A 16485-nucleotide genomic window follows, 5' to 3' on the forward strand; every position below is an offset into this window, starting at 1 on the left:
TGCGGTGTGTAGATAGAAATGGCTCCTTCTAAGGCAATAAAAACATAACGATTCATTATGTAAGGTCTTTATACACCACTGAAAACATAGTTATGTACATGATATTGCATTTCTGTTAACAGATCCTCCTAAATATTACACAAAGCACCTCTAAATATAACATAAAACTAGCTACATATAATGCATATTACTAGTACCAGGAATGAGTATTTTGAAGTGACACTGATCGATCAGGAAAACATCACAACGCATAAATGCGTTTACTCTAGCTAGAACTAGTGAGCACACAGATACCGGATGCATTCACTCTAGAGAGCGCAAAAAAGGCGGAACACAAATGAATGGGAATAACCACTGCATCTTCCTGAGATGGTGCAATTAAAACAAGACGCTGAGTTATTAACTGCCATCAAGCCAGTCGCAACGAAAATAGTCTCTCTGCTTATTATGATATGTATGATATATTATGATGTGTTTTTCATTCGGCAAGTCTTCAGCAAAACCCGCATTTTAATCAAACAACACAAAAGCAGCCTCTGGATTCACAAAAATCTTCTTAAGAAAAAGAAAAAAAATAAGATGTTCTTAAAGGGCCCCTATTATGGATTTTTGAAAGTGACCTTTCATGTAGTGTGTAACACAGTTCTGAGTGAATGAAAACATCCTGCAAAGTTTTAAATCTGAAAGTGCACCGTATATAAAGTTATTGTCTTTCAAATGTAAGAGTCGACTCTCAGTCAATGAAATGAATAGTTTTTCAAACGAGTCATGAGCCGTTTCGTTGTGACATCAAGATGAAACATTAGCATATTACCCGCCCACTTATTGCGCAGGATGCGCGCGCAGACACCAGGGAAAACGCTGTGCTCTACAATCTGAAGGTAAAGCCAGTGTTTTTCACTGCCGAAGGACGAGCATGTGAAGAATCAGTGGTTAAAATTCATCTTTTCCACAATACCACGATAATCCTAAATTTTTGCTGTGTTTGCTCTTGAAAGATGGTGTTCAAAATACTTAGTTTTAAGGTTTATATTGTGTAGGTCTCCTGCTAACTGGCTAACTCACGTTATCACTGTCTTACTGAAATACTTCTGCTAATCAGCTGTGGACCACGATTACCTGTAACTGTGTCTATTAATGCAGATTGTCTTTCGTTCTCACTACTTTGAGGAAAGATTAAGCATGGAGCAAGATTTATTTTACCAACATTTGTTACATCAGACATTCACGCTAGAGCTCGGCTATTGTATACATTGCATACATGCACTGTTATTGATACGGTTTCCACGAGTTCACCACAATATACAGTAGCCTATCTCACAAAAGTGAGTACACCCCTCACATTTCAGCAAAAAAAATTTGTTTGTCTTCTCCAGGAACAATACTACAGAAATGAAACTTGGATATATTTTAGAGTAGTCAATGTGCTGCTTGTATAGCAGTATATATTTACTGTCCTCTGAAAATAACTCAACATACAGCCATTATTGTCAAAATAGCTGGAAACAAAAGTGAGTACACCCTAAGTGATAATAACTGTACGTCATTTAACCATGCAAAGCCACATATCCTGTTCATCATTTTCATGTTTTTGTCTGCTTGACAGGACCATACCAATGTGTGTATCTTGTATTAGAGCAGTTAAAATTAGTGCTTTGAGTACAATTCTCTCATACTGACCACTGGATTGAATGGATTCCATGGCTCCTCATGGCAAAGAACTCCCTAATGATTTGAGAATTAGAATAGTTGCCCTCCACCAAGATGGCCTAGGCTATAAGAAGATTGGTAACACCCTGAAACTGAGTTACAGTACAGGCCAGGGTCATACAGAGGTTTTCCAAGACGGGTTCATCTTGGAACAAGCCTCGCAAGGGTCAATCAAAGAAGTTGAGTCCTCGTGCTGTGTGTCAGGTGCAGAAGCTGGCTTAAAAAGATAGACGCATGAGTGCTGCCAGCATTGCTTTAGAGCAGAGGTCGGCAATTGGCCAAAACTGGCCCGCCAGCAATATTTTCTGGCCCGCCGGATTATTTTGGAAGTCCGTTTTTTTTTATTTTTTTTTATCAGCCTATTTTTATTTTACAATAACGGTTTACAAATAGGCCCCGTGAATCATTCGTTACTTATTATTTATTCGGGTATAACACACTGATAAATAATATGTATTACCTGATAAAAAATATTTGCACTAAATGCTGCACAAAACTCTTCCACTACTTGAGAAAAGCCGTAGCCGCGCGGCGATTTCACCGCCGCATACTGTGTGAAAGTAATTTTTCATATTGACACGAACACAATTTTTGTATAGCATTTGTAATTGCTATAGGCTACTTAATCTCTCTCTTTCCGTTATAGACATTTGAATGTGAGATTCTGGAAATGAGATCTAAATTTTGCGGACCCGTCAGGTCGGAAAATAAAGCGGGTGAACAGAGTGTATTTTAAGCGGTTGCTGAACAGAACCTTGTGGGAGAGGGACGAGAAAAAAAAAACAGTCCCGCGCAGACCTCCTTAAACCATAGGTGTGTATGTGTGTGTCCCGAATAAATAATACTAATAAAAATGGAATAAAGTTCAAAAGTCGGACTGTAAGCAAATTAGGCATGATTGCTATTCACACCTTTATTAAAATGGCTGTAATCTGTTACCACAATAGTACTTGATCTGTTTAAAATGATTTCATTGATATATGCAATATGTAGACGTTAAGAGTATTCATTAAGGGTATTTAATTTGTATCCATAGGGCTACTCTGTGTAGCTGGCCCGCCATTTACTGGCTAAAAAAAAAATTGGACCGCGGCCAAAGTTACTTGCCGACCCCTGCTTTAGAGGTTGCAGAAGCGGAAGGTCAGCTTGTCAGTGCTCAGACCATACACACTGCAACAAGTCGGTTTGCATGGCCTCCATCCCAGGAGGAAGCCTCTTCTGAAGCTGGCTCAAAAGAAAGCCCACAAAACAACCTGTGCAAGAGTATGAATTACTGGAACCATGTCCTGTGGTCTGAGACTAAGATAAGCTTGTTTGGCTCAGATGGTGTCCAGCATGTGTGGCGATGCCCTGGTGAGGAGTGCCAAGAAAATTGTGTCTTGTTTTCAGTCGAGCATGGTGGTGGTAGCATCATGGTCTGGGGGTGCATGAGTGCTGCTGGTACTGGGGAGATGCGCTTCATTGAGGGAAACATGGATTCCAACATGTACTGTGACATTCTGAAGCAGAACATGATGCCCTCCCTATAGAAACTCGGCCGAACGGCATGATAACGACCCCATACACACCGCCAAGATGACAACTGCCTTGCTGAGGAAGCTGAAGTTGAAGGTGATGGAGTGGCCAAGTATGTCTCCAGACCTGAACCCTATTGAGCACCTGTGGGGCGTCCTCAAGCGGAAGGTGGAGAAGCGCCATGTGTCTAACAGCCAGCAGCTCCCTGATGTCATTATGGAGGAGTGGAAGAGGATCCCAGCAACAACCTGTGCAGCTCTGGTGAATTACATGCCCAGGAGGATTAAGGCATTGCTAGATAACAATGGTGCTCACACAATATATTTACACTTTGGACACAGTTTTGACATGTTCACTTAGGGTGTACTCATTTTGTTGCCAGCTATTTTGACAATGGCTGTATGTTGAGTTATTTTCAGAGAACAGTAAATATATACTGCTATACAAGCAGAACATTGACTACTCTAAAATCTATCCGAGTATAATTTCTATAGTATTGTCCCTTGAGAAGATATACTAAAACGTTTGCTGAAATGTGAGGGGTGTACTCACTTTTGTGAGATACTGCATTAGAATAATATTCTGTAAATATATTAGGACAAGTAAAATAATCAGTTTGTTGATGGACATGCACTTGTTAATGCTGATGGTGAGGAATTACAGTTGCAACATCTCATAATGTACCTCAAACTGAGTAGCGTATCGCTGAGAAACGTCCTGCTCAAGTCGTCCTTGCGATGGAGGTTCAGGTTGAATAACTAGTTCTTCCAATGTTTTATCATCAGACCCGCGCTCGCATTGATATGGCAAAATCAATGTCATTGTTCGTTACTGTGTTTAGTTTGCGGTGTAGGAAGCCTCAGGACAGCTGACGTTGTTAAGGCGATGGGCGGTTTTGTTTTCGACGCGCGCGCTGTACGCAGTAAACCAATCTCAACAGACTGAGCTGTCCGGAAAGGAGGGATTTAGAGAGATTGATTCATCTGACGATTCATTTGAGAATCATTGAAAATGTGGTGATGTGCAAATGTATATTATGAGGAAATAAAACAGTTTTTTGACCTTTGATGCATGTAAACCTGTTGTAGGAGACTCCAAAACAACATTAGGAAACTTTAAAATAGCATAATAGGGAAACTTTAAGAAAACATTTTAGAACTACTAAAGACTTTTTCAAGAATTGCACATAGGGACATTCCTACAAACTTCTTAGAATTTATTTGAACTTTTTTCTTAAGAAGATTTTCATGAATCCAGACCCGGGAAATGTTATTTGGTTCAAAAGCTGAACACAAATTGTTAAATTCCCATCACTACTGTCTAGTTTATTCTATTTCTTTGTTGTTTCATAGAAGGTCATATACAGTAGGTACTTAACCAAAATGCCTTTTAATGCCGCGATCCGTTGTGACGGTACATGCGGCAGTAATAGGCATTTAAAACAAACCCAGTTTTCATGGCCAAACATCTTTCATGGCCACCGAAAAATAAATATTTCTTAGCCTGTACAGCGCTTAGAGCATGTAACAAGATCAAGATCGTAAAATAGACTTTATTGCAAGCAGAGAATCAGAACCAAATACATATTGTGCACAAGTTTTATTAACTAAATCACAAACATAACTAAACTAAACAAACATACATAAATGCATAGGTAAAATGGTGAGTGATAGAATGAAACAGGAAACAGGAAATGGAACTATGGAAAAGATCCATTTAGCTATGAAAAAAACCATCAGCTTATCATTTTCAGAACACCTCATTAACCCTCTGGGGACCACAAACGCGCCCGCGCGTTTTGCTCGTTTTTTTTTTTTAGCAATGAAAATAAATACTAAATGCTCTGTTAATTTTGATCTTTTATTTTCGTGTAATACATCAATCGATCCTGTTCAGTTTCTATTTTTTTTCTGTATATTCACAATAAAAATAAAGTGTTTTGCTTTTTGACAAATAAAGAAAAATTAACATGATGCGATTTCTGCCTTCTCTCTGTCAGTAAACTCCCATTTGAAACGCGTTCGAAAATGATCTATAACTCCGCGAAAATTCAGTCAAACAGGCAAACAGACCCACGGGCATAAAGCTTGAGATCGCATCTTTTAAATGAAGTCATTTATATAAAAAAACAAATATTCTCAGCTTCTGTAATCTGTATAAAAAGAGAGCGACTCCTGTCGAGCTCATTAGGAGCTAATTCACAGTAATGTGACCACTCCCCGGAGAGCGCGTGCTATTCAAACGCAAATTCTGAGAACTATTTCAGAGCTGTGAAACGCCCACATCAGCTGTAAACAAAGCGCGTCGCGACTCCTCGCTAGTGAGACATTATAGCCTACCTTATGGAGAAAAGATTCCTCAGAACAGTGCTGATGAGGAGCAGATTCCGCTGAGGAGTGAGGTAGGCTGTTTTCTTTTCTCACGTGTGGAATAACGTTATGGAATAACGTTAGTGTAGGCCTATGTAAACCGCAAAAAGATGAATCGCATTTCTATAATATGACTCGCCTTTCTGTGAGATGAATGAAGGGGACATATTTGTAAAGACTGTTTAGCCTAAATATGAATCGCGCGTCTGTGTGTGAAAGAATAAACTGCTTTGCTATAGCCTACTGAGATGAGTAAAAATCGACTGGAATATGTTGAAATAAAATGTATTTGTATAAGCAACGTATTAAACTGCAAAAATAATACTATTTTTGTCAAAAATAAATTCATAGACTAAGATGTTAGATGTTCCAATGTTGGCTATATTCAAACTAATGAATACATATGATAAAATGTAGGCCTATAATCTTTTTTTTTTTTTTTTTTTTTTTACAAAGAAAGAGTACACTTGAAATATTGTTGAAATTGTAATTATTGTTGTAATTGTAACATTTTTAATAAAATAGCAAAACATATTTACAAGAGAGATGTAAGCAAAATCTTGAATGGTCAATATAAGTCTTCTTCTAAATACATCTTTTGTCCTTGCATTGTGGCTCAGTCAGTTTCACACCTGAGTGAATGACTCATTATGCAGAGTGGGTGGGACATTCATAATCTAAGGTGTAAACTACTCCTCCCCCTCGCATATTGGCTTTCCAAGCAAAACCTGTTTTACACCATTTAAATCAATGTATTTTTTTTTGTGAACGATAAAGCAAGACTATTTTTACATCATTTTGAAGCTAGAACTCAAAGGGACAACATCCATTAGTCAAAAGTCTTGTGGACACATATTTAATATGTGTTTTGTGGTCTTAATTCAGCAACTTTCATTTTAATTTTTTCCAATAACCACGCATAAACATTATTCTCTTAAAAATACAAACATCTACATACACGTTGCTCGCATATTATGGTAGCCCTGTTTGTGCTATATAGAGTGAATTTACACCTTTGCCATTAACATGTTTATAAATAACTGAAAAAAGCACAAATGTCAAGGCATGTCAGAACATCTCAAGGACCCCAAAAGCAGCTTGGTCCCCAGAGGGTTAAATTGATACTTGCATCGTCTGTGCAGTGGACACAAATTCTTGAAGTGGTTGAACTTTGAAGTTGTTGAAGGTTCCGTGAGTGTCAAATGTTACAATCCGTGAATTGCAATCGTTTTCTTCTCCGCTGGATGAAGAAGATATGATGAACTTGCATGGTTAGTTTGACTCTGTTCTCATGGCTGGAGTGCAGATCGTGGCCTGCCAGCCCTGGCTGATGTCCCCAAAGACATCAATCCGAAGAAGCAGCAGTAGAGAGCCAGAAGAAGAAAGAGAGGGTCACTGTGAATTTGTCTCTAATAAAGCCTGAGAAAGGCCCCACCTCTTCAGGTTTGCTTGACCAATGAGAAGGGTGGAATTTCCAAGGGGGAAAATTCCTCTGTGGTTGATTTATGAATCTTTGTTTTAAGCGTGCTCATTTGCATGTGCAGCTGGATTGGTTTCTGATGAAGAAACTAAGAAAGATTCTTGTAATACCAATATGTTGCGCAGCTATCGGCATGTCATGTACACAATCATTTCGATCTTCAAAATACCAATTTATAGAAACCAAACATGGTATAGGTGAGGTTACATTGACCGTTGATTCTATCATAAAATACACAGTATCAAAAAAATAATAGAATATATAAAAAAAAAAACACTACACAAGACAGTAAATCATGTAAATCAGTAAAGCATGTTCATTTATAGATCAGATTAATGCAGCAAAGTCTGTTTTAAAGTCTGTTTCTGTCTTCCCCATTGTCTCTGTCTCCACATTTTTAACAGCAATAAAACCAACTTATCTGATCGTGGTCATGGTAACTAAGGCCTTCTTGCCCTTGTTGGGGGGATGGGACTACAGATCCCAGAGTGAGTTATATATTATTTGTTAACTATAACAAATACTTGTGTCTGATTTGTCTCAGTCATTACATATGTTCAGGCGGAACAATGACGTTGGATACTTTTGAGGGAAATAATGGGGGCTGGTAGCCTAAACAGCACTGGCAGGGTGATAACCCATGAAACAAGGAGTGAGTCATGCATACTCGATTATGGTTAATCTAGAAATCCAAGTCGACAGCTCTGCCGACGCCACACAGTGTAGGACCCTCTCCAAGTCCTGATTAGCTCACTCAGCCTGACCATTAGTCTGTGGATGGTAACCAGAGGATAAGCTTGCAGTTGCCCCCAGTTGTCGACAGTATTCTGCCCAAAACCTAGACACAAAGTGGGGACCCCTGTCAGAGACAGGAAAGTCCACCGAGAGGCCATGAATGCGAAAAACCTGGTCTAAGACAATGACCGCTGTCTCTCTAGCTGAAGGCAATTTGGGGAGAGGGATGAAATGAATCGCCTTTGAGAACCTATCCACCACAGTGAGAACCACGGTATTGCCAATGGAAGGGGGTAGGCCTGTGACAAAGTCCATGGCTATGTATGACCAGGGTCTCTAAGGGATTGACAGTGGCCAGACCGGCTGGACGCCGCGGGAACAGTGATGCCGTGTAATGCCTCACAGACCCCACTCTCTAGGTGACCGCCGCGACCAACCGGTTTGGAGGCACGATTGTCACTGGAGAAGTGGGTCTAGCCCCGGCCTTAAAAAATCCGTTTGAACGCGTCAGGTTTACCATTCTTACTACTTCGGGTGATACGAGATGTTAAAGTTGAACTGGCCGAAGTACAGTGCCCAGCGAGTCTGCCGAGAATTTAGTCTTTTAGTAGAATGAATATACTCAGTGACACCACTCCTCCAGCGCCAACAAAACAGCCAGTAACTCCTTATTCCCGATGTTATTATTCCGTTCTGAAGGGGTGAGACAATGAGAAAAAAAAAGCACATGGGTGTACTCTGTCGTCCGAAGGTGATTTCTGGGACAATATTGCCCCCACTCCTACGTCTGACGTATCAACCTGAAACTTTCAAATGCCTCCTGAGCCTTCGTTGACCAACAGAAACGCATTCGTTTGGAGATGAGATTCATCAGCGGCAGGACGACCTGGCTAAAATTCCGAATTAATCACCTGTAAAAATTAGCGAACCCCAGAAATTGCTGGACTGCCTTACGGTTATCTGGGGTGGGCCAATCAGCAATCGCTTTTATTTTGGCTGGATCCATTTGGATGCCTTTAGGCGACACAACAAAACCCAGGAACGGAACCGACCGTGCATGAAACTTGCACTTCTCCAACTTGGCGAACAAATGATTCTAGAGTAGCCACTGTCACACTCGCTGGACGTGCTGGACATGGTCGCACTCATTCCGGGAGAAGATCAGGATGTCGTAGAGGTAAACAAATACAAACCGGTCGACCATGTCTCTGAGCACATCATTGAAGAGTGCCTGGAAAACCGCTGTGGAGTTTGAGAGTCCAAAGGGCATGACCAAATATTCTAAGTGACGTGTGGGGGTATTAAAGGCAGTCTTCCATACGTCTAAATGTGTAGTCTATATAATTCACATTTCTATTGGTTTTTAAAACTTGTTCATAAGAAGAAAATAACAATACATATTGAGAATATTTTTTTTTAAATAGGGGGTATTAACTGCATTAAAGCCTACTCAGAAGGGAAAAAACAGCATTTACATTGGCTTTTGAAAACTAGGCCTACATTTGTTTGTGAATGTTATTTAAAAAAAAAAATCTTATTGATAGTTTTGTGTGTGTGTGTGTGTGTGTGTGTGTGATCTCCAAATTGCACAGTTGTCTGCTGTTTGCAAAAATGAGCTGTGAGAAAAACATCACTCCATATTCTCACTTAGCGATCAAGAGCAGAAATGACTACCATCTGTAAGTGCCATCAAACCACAGGATTTGGACTTCCAGTACATTTCAAATCCGCTAAAATACTTGAGAGAAAACATCTTAAACCAACTGAGATTTGCATCTGGTTGAACTGAAATAAATGTCTAACATTTAACAATGACCTGGACACCTGACAGCCCTCACTGATGTGTTTCAATGTCTGCATTTCTGTATTTGTAAATATACAAAACTATGTTTTTACTCTTATTAGGAAGATTGTCTGGATCAAATCCTGGTTTATTACTCAAAGATTGAGGATCTTAATGGCTCCCAGCCTTTTTTGGTGGGCAGTGTAGAGAAGTGTGCTCTCCAGGCTGTTTCCACAATCTGCCAGGTAAAGGTCTTTCACTTTCTTCACATTGACAACATGAGTCATATAGCAGCATCATACACACATCCTATACATCAGAACATTTAAAACAATGGGATTAGGTCCAACACCTTGTCCTGTTTAAGGATTATATCTCCTTTTTGTACCAGCAGAATTAAGTTTAAATTTAGCTTAAACCATTAAATGCATGGATGCTCTACCAGTCTACCAGTATACCTCAGGTCATTTTTACACTGATTTTAACACTGATGATTAAGTTATATTAAGCAATATAAACGGCAGGGAAAATAGAAAAAAGAGATTAAAACCAAAGCTATAAAAAGCAAACACAATCCATTTAGCTGAGAAGATTGCATAGATGCGACGTTTGTGGCATGTTTGTGGCTGCCAAGTTTCAGCTATAGAAGCACGCAACATCTGGTAAGTGAAGCTTTCTTGCTCTCATTGGCTATTTGCGGGTATCACGTCAGAGTCAGCTCGATCCTGATTTGGGGATAGTGTGGGTTCCGACTAATAAAATAATTGTAATGACCCCACACAATTGAGAATTTTTTTAGACAAAAAGTCGATTGTGACTGCAAGCTTTGAATCAGGCCATGCACCAAGAGTTAGTAAATGATGACAGTTTATTTTTTTGGTGAACTATCCATTTACAAAGTTATTAACACATAGAGATGTAAACAGGGGCGTAGCACCAAATGTTGGGCCTGGTCACAGAACCAAGGAGTGGGCCCCTCACAACACCACAAACACCCAAGACTGCTTTATTTTCACTATTATTCAAAACTTCTTTTTTATTTTCACAAGGTGAAATTCAGAGGGTCAAAAAGAAACCATTAACATATCAACAAATTCATATAATACTAACATAATAAATATATTACACCTGACCTGCATAAATACTTTGAATCAAGCAATCAAAAATAAAAAAAAACAGACTGCTAAATAAACTTTAAATCTTATGCTAGATCCTTTGACACCTACACGAGATTTCATTTACAAAGCCCACTGGCGAGTTTTCATGTTAGCAAAGTCACTTATTAGATCTTTGGAGTCCAACTTCTTAGCTAGTTGGCTTTCGATGGAGAGAAGTGCCAAGCTGTTTAGCCTATCTTGAGACATTGTTGATCTCAGGTAGTTTTTCACCAGTCTCAACTTGCTAAAAGCTCACTCACCCCCTGCAACAGTTACTGGTAAAGTGCAAAAAATCCTCAGTGCAATGCACACTTCTCCAAAAATACTCTGCAGTTGCATCTTAAAGATGGCATTAAGAAGCTCAAATGGGGCCAGAGTAGTTGGAAATGTTGCAGAATATACTGACTTCAGGTGGAGGATTTCATTTTCAAATTCAGAAGTTAGGTCTTTGTTGTATTTTCTTATCAGTCTTTGACTGGCTTCAGTTATCTGAGCTTCACTCATTACTGTCAGCTTCAGAATGGGAGCAAACGCTTCACATATTTCTGCTGTGATCAGAAACCTTGTGCTCAGTTCACTAATGATGCGCTCAAGTGCAACGAAGAAAACATTGTGTTTGAAAGCTGTCTCTGCACTGTCTTCGCTTGCATCATCTTGAGAGCTCTCATCTGCCATGTGTTTTCTTTTTCTTTTACGTCTGTCTTCCTTGTGGAACTGAACGGGAATCTCCAATGCTTGTGCAACTAGGGAGGCTTCAGCCAGCAAGGAGTTCCATTTATTGCGGATGCCCTGCATTTCATCTAGCAGTGCTTTGATATTTGCTGCCTCAATATCGAGAGAAATATCTCCTGCTTGAAGGATGATGTTTCTTTGCTCAATGCACTGTAGTATCTTTACCCACACAGTGAGAAGGACAATAGAATCAAACGTTTTGAAGTACTTCTTGAGCCCATTTGCTTCAGACCTGGCTTCATTGGTTAAATTACATGTGGTCAAGACAGACTTTATTGCCTCAATGACAGAGGGCAAGTGGGATGCCACCACACGAACACTGGCAATGCGGGAACTCCATCGTGTGTCAGACAGTCGATGTAGAGAGCAGCCTGTTTTTTCTTTCAAGATTGACCACCTCTCTGGACTTGCACTGAAAAAATTGTACAACCGATTGATAGAGCCAAAAAATGTTGAGACCTCAGGAGTAGACTCAGCTGCATGCACACCGACCAGGTTGAGGCTATGGGATGCACAGGGGGAGAATGTTGCAAGTGGATTGACTTTTAAAATGTGTGCTTGCACACCTTTCACCCTCCCTGACATGTTGGCTCCATTATCGTACCCTTGTCCTCTACAGTCTCCTAATGATATATCATTGTTTTTCAATGCTAGCTCAATCATCTCAGAGATTTCCCTGCCAGTCTTTTTATGGAAGTCTACAAACTGAATAAACCTCTCAATAGTCTTCCACAAACCATTCTCTTTGTCTTCATACACATATCTCACCATAAGCACATTCTGTTCTATGTGTGATATATCTGGTGATGAGTCGCATATCAAAGAGTAATAGATAGCATCCTTTCTCTCTGCTAGGATATTTGTGAGGACTCTTCTGCCACAGAGTTCAATGAACTCATTCTGTGTTTCAGCACTTAGATAATGAGCTAATTGTGAGGTCTTTTTTTGTCTCACTTTTTCTAAGTGCTCGTGTAAAAGGGGATCGTAGTGTGATAGCAACTCAAGTGTACCAAGAAAGTTGCCATTAGAGACATCATCTAAATTTGAGGTTTTACCCCTGAACGCGAGATTCCCTGAGGCTAAATGGAGGGTCACATCCAAAAGCCTCTCCAGAATTGCTTTATTTTTTTCTACTTCTTGTTGCAACAGTTTTTGGAGGTGACTGTCAACACCTGTTGCTGCAGTTAAGGAATGTGCAAGACTTTTCCATTTCAGGTAACACTGCTTATGTGGGTTGCTTTTCTCATGTTCTGGCAATTTTCTGTACATTTTTCTCCATTTAATATTGGCCAGCTTTACTCCATCTTTGCTATTCAAGGTCCTTGTAGATGGTTTGGCCTCACCTATTCTCTCTTCTTCATTCACATTAGTACAGAAGGTAATGTTTCTCCCTCCGTGGCTGCCTCTGAAATAGCGTATTCATTCAGTTACATATAGCCGGCTGATTACAGGAATTTAAGGTGTCTACTGTCACACAGTTCACAGTTAGTGTTGTCAAGGTGCCAATACCAGTAAAATTTCACAGTTCTCAGTACCAATTACAATAACATGGCAAGAACTTTTAAAACAGACTAATTTGAACTACTTAACTTTTTTATTTATTGGCTACTGTTTTTATTATTGCTTGACACAAATTTCATGATCTCAGTTAAATTATTGTGATTTGAATCCGATCTTGATTCAATATCGATTCATTTGGATAAATATTAGGTACAGATACATGTTAATTTTTCTCAAGAAAAAAATATCTCACCTACTGCTGTAAACATACAGAGAGCAGAGCCCTGTAAGCTGGTATTATTATTAGAGGTTAAAATAACTCAAATATAACATCATATGCTTTTTGTATAGTATAATATAATAATGTTATAATATTTTAAAAATATATGTAAAAAATAATAAGTTATATGTAATAGTGCACATATTTAGCAAAATTCTCCTCTCTTATGGCTAATTTTTCTATGGTCATTAAAGGCAAATGTAACGTATATTGCTCGATATTATGTATGAGGGATATGTGGATATACATTTCGATAAGTTGTACTCAAGCGGCAACCTCCCTGTCTCTCTCTTGAAACCTGCACGGAAGTGAATTCAACGGCAATTCATCGACTGGCCGCTGGATGCAGAAGTGAGTCAAATCTGTATCTCCCCCATGTTAAAATTACCAACTTTACAGTGCACTGGCAGCCCTGTTTACATCAATAATACAAATGTAAATAATAGCTACATTAAAATGTTGCCTTCAATTTTAGTAGTTCATATGGGGGACTATGTGTCAAAAATGATTTATGACCCTTGATTTATGACCCTTCATGACATTTGTTTATGACAGGAAGTCCTTATATGGGGGTTTTATGACCAACAGGTGGTATGTGAAATTTGACCCATGTGTGGTTCCGGTGGGGAGGGGTTTATGGCGGTGTGTTTTATGACTGCAATAGTGCTTGGTGTGACATGTGAATGTTTTTTCAGGGGATGTTTTTATTATTGGTGGAATTAATAATTAAGTCCACAGATTGGTGAAATGGAAGTGAATGTTTTTTTGCAGGGATGTTTTTTCCTTATTGGGGGATAATGTCCACAGAATGACGAAATTATGAACATGACGAAATCTGTCATGGATTTGTTTTTAAGATTTCACGGCTGCGTCCATAATGTCTGTGGGGCGAGAATGAAAACGGGTTTAAGAAATAGCATTGACAAACACATAAAATAAAATAAGATGACATTTATTTAAGTATATGCATTTAAAAGTAAGTTTTAACCTTTTAAACACCACATTATATGAGTTAAGCATGCAAATGTCTGTCTGATAGTCTCTCAGGAGTGTATAAATAGCCGATTGTGGAATTTTAGGAGCAGAAGAAAATATGTCAGAGTGAATTGTTTTCAGATTACAGTCACATCCATAAATAAAACCATTTTGATTATATGAAACAAGATGTTAAATGATCAAGTATAAATATTTTAATCTAATACACAACAAAACACTGACTTACATAGATAAAACATGAAATAGTGAATAATAGTTCATATTATTTTAAATTTTAAATGATCAAGTATAAATATTTTAATCTAATATACAGCGAAAGACTGCCTTACATAGATAAAACATAAAATATTGAATAATATATTTGAAATGTTAAATTATCTAGTATAAGTATTTTAATAGTGAATATTAGTTCATATTATTTGAAATGTTAAATTATAAAGTGTAAGTATTTTAATCTAATACACAACAAAACACTGACTTGCATAGATAAAACAAAAATAGTGAATAAAATTGCATATTATTTTAAATGTAAAATTTTAAAGTACAAGTATTTGAATCTAATACACAACAAAACACTGACTTACATATATAAAACATAAAATAGTGAATAATATTTCATATTATTTTAAATGTTAAATTATCAAGTATAAGTATTTGAATCTAATACACAACAAAACACTGACTTACATAGATAAAACATAAAATAGTGAATATTAGTTCATGTTATTTTACATTTTAAATTATTAAGTATAAATATTTTAAGCTAATACACAGCGAAAGACAGCCTTACATAGATAAAACATAAATAGTGAATAAAGTTCATATTATTTTAAATGTTATATTATCAAGTATAAGTATTTTAATCTAATACACAACAAAACACTGACTTACATAATAAAACATAAAATAGTGAATAATATTTCATATTATTTTAAATGTTAAATTATCAAGTATAAGTATTTTAATCTAATACACAACAAAACACTGACTTACATAGATAAAACATAAAATAGTGAATATTAGTACATATTATTTTATATTTTAAATGATCAAATATAAATATTTGAATCTAATATACAGCGAAAGACTGCCTTACATAGATTAAACATAAATAGTGAATAATAGATCATATTATTTGAAATGTTAAATTATCAAGTATAAATATTTTAATCTAATACACAGCGAAAGACTGCCTTACATAGAAAAAACATAAAATAGTGAATAATAGTTCATATTATTTGAAATGTTAAATTATCAAGTATAAGTATTTTAATCTAATATACAACAAAACACTGACTTGCATAGATAAAACATAAATGAATAAAGTTCATATTATTTTAAATGTAATATTATCAAGTATAAATATTTTAATCTAATACACAGCGAAACACTACCTTACATAGATAAAACATAAAATAGTGTATAATAGTTTGTTTTGTTTGAAATAAGATGTTAAATTATTAAAGTATTTTAAAGGTAGTTTTAAACATGTGTTGAAGTGAACTTACCATCGGTGAAATTAGGAGGTCTTATTGTCTCTGGATAAAATCATAGATCCTTAAATTTAGAATCCTTAAGCAGAAGAGATGTTTGCTCTCCGTTTGCTAAATTGTAAATGAGGATTGTTTCCATCATGGCAGGGGCACAGGCCCTCCCCTTCTTCTCTGCGTAGTTGCTATATTAGCATATGCAGTTTGTTTCAGAAAACATCAAGCAATTAAAAGATAGGCCGGACACCTGGTGTTTTACAATCAAAGATGCCACAGTCTCCTATCATAAAATCTCCTGATCTGAGCATTCCTGTCAGGAAGGGAGACCCCAAAATGTGCCCATTTTGACACTTCACAGGGAAGATCAGTATAATTAGATGTATACCAGTGTCTTCAGGAAAAGTCAGGGGTCAAAACAAAAGAGCCAGGAATTTACATTTTATAGCCTATACTCTTATGGGATTTCTATGATAAGCTAAATCATCCTTCCTTCCTGGGGGTGCTGTCCCCCAACCTATTGTTCTAGGAGAACGCGTGAAAGAAAGATAAAACCCAAAATGACACCTCAATTCTGACACCTTTTGAAGATCAGATTTCTTTTTCTAACATTTAAACTTAGAACACATTATAGAACACCCTTTGACTTTATGAATACGCAAAAATGACAGCTTAATGATTTTTATATTTTGTGCATTTATTTAAAGACTGCATGTAGGCCTACCATTTTGACGCAATATT

The 16485-nt window shown here is 37.5% G+C and overlaps 1 protein-coding gene across 1 annotated transcript in view; it reads left to right on the forward strand.

Moving 5' to 3' along the window:
* Nucleotides 1-16485, forward strand: part of LOC311080818 (E3 ubiquitin-protein ligase rnf213-alpha-like) — a gene marked incomplete at its 5' end in the record, with an annotated part of 139669 nt that overhangs the window by 29139 nt on the left and 94045 nt on the right. The window contains one exon of the mRNA XM_084110972.1: nt 9715-9837. Coding sequence (XP_083967098.1) covers nt 9715-9837 — 123 coding nt within the window. The remainder of the gene's footprint in view (nt 1-9714; nt 9838-16485) is intronic.

Source organism: Abramis brama (genome assembly GCF_963993115.1).
Source record: "Abramis brama genome assembly, chromosome: 1".
In the NCBI taxonomy this organism is placed as follows: domain Eukaryota; kingdom Metazoa; phylum Chordata; class Actinopteri; order Cypriniformes; family Leuciscidae; genus Abramis; species Abramis brama.